At 54.9% G+C, this 4,217-nt stretch overlaps 1 protein-coding gene across 1 annotated transcript in view; it reads right to left on the bottom strand.

Annotated features, from left to right (window-relative positions):
• Positions 1 to 1,886: 1,886 nt before the first annotated feature.
• The window catches only part of LOC119111758 (transcription factor 12), a 37,105-nt gene continuing 34,774 nt past the window's right edge, over positions 1,887 to 4,217 (bottom strand). Inside the window, exons 12-13 of the mRNA XM_037235576.1 lie at positions 3,346 to 3,470; positions 1,887 to 2,972 (exon numbers count right to left, since the gene is read on the bottom strand). Of these exons, the coding sequence (XP_037091471.1) occupies positions 2,931 to 2,972; positions 3,346 to 3,470 (167 nt within the window). The 3' untranslated portion in view covers positions 1,887 to 2,930. The remainder of the gene's footprint in view (positions 2,973 to 3,345; positions 3,471 to 4,217) is intronic.

Genomic DNA, 4,217 nt, shown 5'->3' on the forward strand with positions numbered 1-4,217 from the left:
TTAGGTCCATGCGCCATGTAACGACGACGAACAGTTTTCCCCCACACCGACTACGCGCCACACACACGGTGAAATCAATTGATTGCGCTAGAAAGCCAAGGCCGTGAAAGAGAATGCGAGGATAAAGGGCACAGCCACTTTCAGCTGATTGAGCGGTGACGTCAGCGGCCCAGGACCACTTCCAAGGTCTCACTGCCAGCGTTTTAATAGCACCGCATTGGACCGAACGGCACCGAACGGCACGGAAGGGAATCAGACACGATCATACATAACTAAGTGGGACCGAACGGCACCAGACGTGATCGGACGGGAGCGGATGGAACCGGATGGGACCAAACAGGCCCGGGAGTGATCGGACCAAATCGGCTGGGATCAAATGATATCGGACGCCAACAGACGTTACAAATAGAAATTGGACGGGACGGAACGGAGCCGGAAGAGACCAGACAACGCAAATGGGGCGCGATTAGCCCAGCCTGGACTGGAAAGGATCGAAAGAGAGCGACCTGGACCAGACGAGACGGGACGGGACTGGACGTGGCCGCACGAAAGCTGACGCAATGGAACGGGACCAGCCGGGAACGGATGGGACTGGACAAGACTAGAAAGAACCGGACAGGACGGGACAGGACTGAGTGGGACCAGACCAAACCAGACGGGTCCGGGTGGGATCAGGCGATACTGGGCGGGATCGGATAGAAATATACCAAACAAAATGGCGCCAGATGGGACCACAGGAGTTGCACGCGATCACAGAAGCCCGATCTGGTCCTGTTCTGTTCCTGTCCGGTCCCGCCCCATTCAGGAGTTCCTTTTGGTCACGTCCCTTGCCATCCGACCCTGTTCCATCGCTTGATGTCCCGTCGGTCTCAGCAGTCCCAACCGGGCCGAGGTCTTGTGCGGTTCCATCCGATCCCATCAGGTCTCGTCCATGTCCATCTGATCTCATCAGCTTTCATCAGCTGTGTAATCTGGTGTCGTTCAATATAGCGTCCATCTCCTTTCTGTCCAGTCCGGCGCCATCCATTCCATCTGATCCAGTCTGATCCAGTCCGGTCACGTCTGGTATCATCTATTCTCGCTGAATTCTGTCAGGGCTGTTTCGGCCCCACCCGGTCCCGTCCAGTCCAGTTCTGTTCCGTGCGGTTCCGTCCAATCAAGCACGGTGCCGTTCGATCCCGTCAAGTCCTGTTTGGCTTTGTTCGGCCACGTCCGGTCCCATCACATCTCGTCCAGTTTCATCTGGTCCCATCTGGCCTGGTCCCACCCGGTCCCGTCTTGCTTCATGACTTCCATCGGGCTCCTTCCGGTTCCGTGCCGTTCCCTTCGGTCACCCCGGAAATTTAATTTTTAGGTAGCCCATAACTAGTGACACTTATTTCTTGAAAATTTGGTGTGTCACACAAGGCAACGTTAAGATGGAGCAGCATAGGAGGCAAGAACTGACTGAAAACTGGCAGACTCGGTGCTATTTGACGGTTTAGGTTAAGTGCATGTGTTCTTTCTGTTTCTTTATTTGGTGGGGTGAAGACCGTTTGGTTGGTGTGTGAATGCAGGCTTTGGTATGTCAAAAAGGAGCGTTGGCCGATGCTTCATTGCATCTTGGACAGATACGCTTTCCCCTCACTGAATCTGGTATGGATTCGTGGAGTGCAGACTAGAGTCCTTCAACCCCTCGTCGAGTGCGTTCGTTCGCTTTTGTCTGAGCCAGGTTTATCCTGACTAAGCACCACTGGATGTATTCCTACACTGGCGCTGCCAGCTAAATCCGGTTTTCACCTTGCCCTGATTCCGACCCCGGTGATGCGCCAAGGTATCAAAGTCGATCAGGTTGAGGTCGATTTCAATTGCAGTGACGGTGGCGGGTGGGTAGCTTGAGACGTACCTTTCACATGGCACACGAATATTTATTCGTCTACAACTGGGTAATACTCGAGTGAAATGCAATTTGAAATATGGACACCATCAGAACTATTCGAGATAAAGGCGGCCACCAGCTCCCGAAACTTTCGCCCGACGTCCAGACGTCAACGAGTTTGTCAATGATGGCTGCAAGAATGGGGCACTACCACTGCGTGCCAAATGGATGATGATCATGACGTCCAATCCACTGTCAACGACGAGCCGCTAGACACAACTCTTCACCAGTGTAGCACAGGCCGGCGCACAAGTACTTTCAACAACCCGCTGCAGCGGGCTTCACGGACCAGTTGTTGCAACCTGCAGATTGCGATCGGGAATTTGGGATTGTCGGATTGCGATCATGTGATATGAACAAATGATTTACACTGTACCTTTTCACGGAAGAGCCTCGTGCCTTCCGAGCATATCGTGACAAAGGCGCCCATGATACCGGCACAACTGCTAACCCATACACTCAACAGCGAAAAGGATCAAGCCAACCTCACGATCCAATCTGCTGTGGACTGTCACAACCGGCGCATGAGACGAGCTACACAGCTCACAGGCTTACATAGACGAGCTGGGGGATACGGGCGCGCGGCGAGTCGACACGCCGCTAATGCCGGGAGGGGGAGGGGCGAGGCACCACCATCAGCACGCTCGCCCACCACGGGCCATCCGACAGCCGTCGCGCACCACAGCATACGCCTAATGCACTTTCGGAATATATTTTAGACACTCAGGCAACGCGCACGCACTATCACGCGGGAGAGGTCCAACAGGCGGCGCCGGCCGCCGGGAAATAGCCACTTTGTACAGAGTGCCGAGGCGCGGGGCCGGCCAGCGCGGCCGAGGCGGCCGCCCTATGGCCGACCGGCATATCACACACGGGCCGCCCGGGCCGATCCGTCCTCAGGCGGCCACCCACTCCCACGCCGGCGCGACGGCGGTCTGGTCGGGAGGGAGCGCACAGCGCCGCACACGACTGGCGCGGAAACGTCCAGCCTAGCGGCGGCCAATAGGTGTCACTACTGCTGCTGATGAGGCATGGGGTGAGGCGGCTGCGTGCCCTGGCCAAGCAGAGAAAGTGGAGATCTCGAGCATGGATATTGCTGACAACAATGGTACACGCACTGAATGTACGATCATGAGCATGACACTGCACCGAGCATTTGATTCCACACATTGGACGCAAATGGACGCAAAGAACGACAAGACGTTGGTAAACACTAGCAGTCAAACGTCTAACACTTTCCATCTCATTTGTCTCTCATTGCATATTCTAACACTTATCATCTCATATGTACTTAGCCCTCATTTATACCCCTCATATGTCCAAGAAATCACATCCTATAGCACGCGGCGTCGCCCAGACGACCAGCACACATTGGTAACCTGGTCGGCCGCCTGCAGCATCAGGTATGACAGCCGGTGTGAACTTACGTTGTTGGCGTTGATGCCGTACATCATGCCGTCCGGGCTGGGCTGCACGTGCTGAGGTAGTTTATCGTCACCCTTCTCCTCCTCGCGCCTCTTCAGGCAGGCTGCCTTCGGATTCAGGTTGCGCTCTGTGCGCAGAACAGTCGGCCTTCAGCCGCCACGCGTACAGCCCCGCCTTACTCGGATCTCGCAGCGGCGGATCCGTGGCGGACCACTGTCGCCACAGCCGGGGAATTCTCAGGCGCGAATAGAAACTGTGTACACATGGATAACAGTATGATTGTGCAGATGAGAGATGGTGGCAAATTAAGGTCAACGAGTGGAATCGTGGGAACTGGAGACAGAGGGATGCAGAATGCAGACAAAGAACAAATAAAATGGAGACGAAGTGGAGGACGGAGGGCGAGAGCGAGAGCGCGCGCGCGCGAGAGAGAGAGAGAGAGAGAGAGAGAGAGAGAGAGAGAGAGAGAGAGAGAGAGAGAGAGAGAGAGAGAGGAGAGAGAGAGAGAGAGAGAGAGAGAGAGAGAAGAGAGAGAGAGAGAGCAGAGAGAGAGAGAGAGGAGAGAGCGAGAGAGAGAGAGAGAGAGAGAGAGAGAAGAGAGAGAGGAGAGAGAGAGAGAGAGAGAGAGAGAGAGAGAGGAGGAGAGGAGAGAGCGAGAGAGAGAGAGAGGAGGAGAGAGAGAGAGAGAGAGAGAGAGAGAGAGAGAGAGAGATAGAGAGAGAGGAGAGAGAGAAGAGAGAGAGAGAGGAGAGAGAGAGAGAGAGAGAGAGAAGAGAGAGAAGAGAGAGAGAGAGAGAGAGAGAGAGAGAGAGAGAGAGGAGAGAGAGAGAGAGAGAGAGAGAGAGAGAGAGAGAGAGAGAGAGAGAGAGAGAGA

The sequence above is a fragment of the Pollicipes pollicipes genome, unplaced genomic scaffold (genome assembly GCF_011947565.3).
Source record: "Pollicipes pollicipes isolate AB1234 unplaced genomic scaffold, Ppol_2.1 Scaffold_7261;HRSCAF=8764_pilon_pilon_pilon, whole genome shotgun sequence".
In the NCBI taxonomy this organism is placed as follows: domain Eukaryota; kingdom Metazoa; phylum Arthropoda; class Thecostraca; order Pollicipedomorpha; family Pollicipedidae; genus Pollicipes; species Pollicipes pollicipes.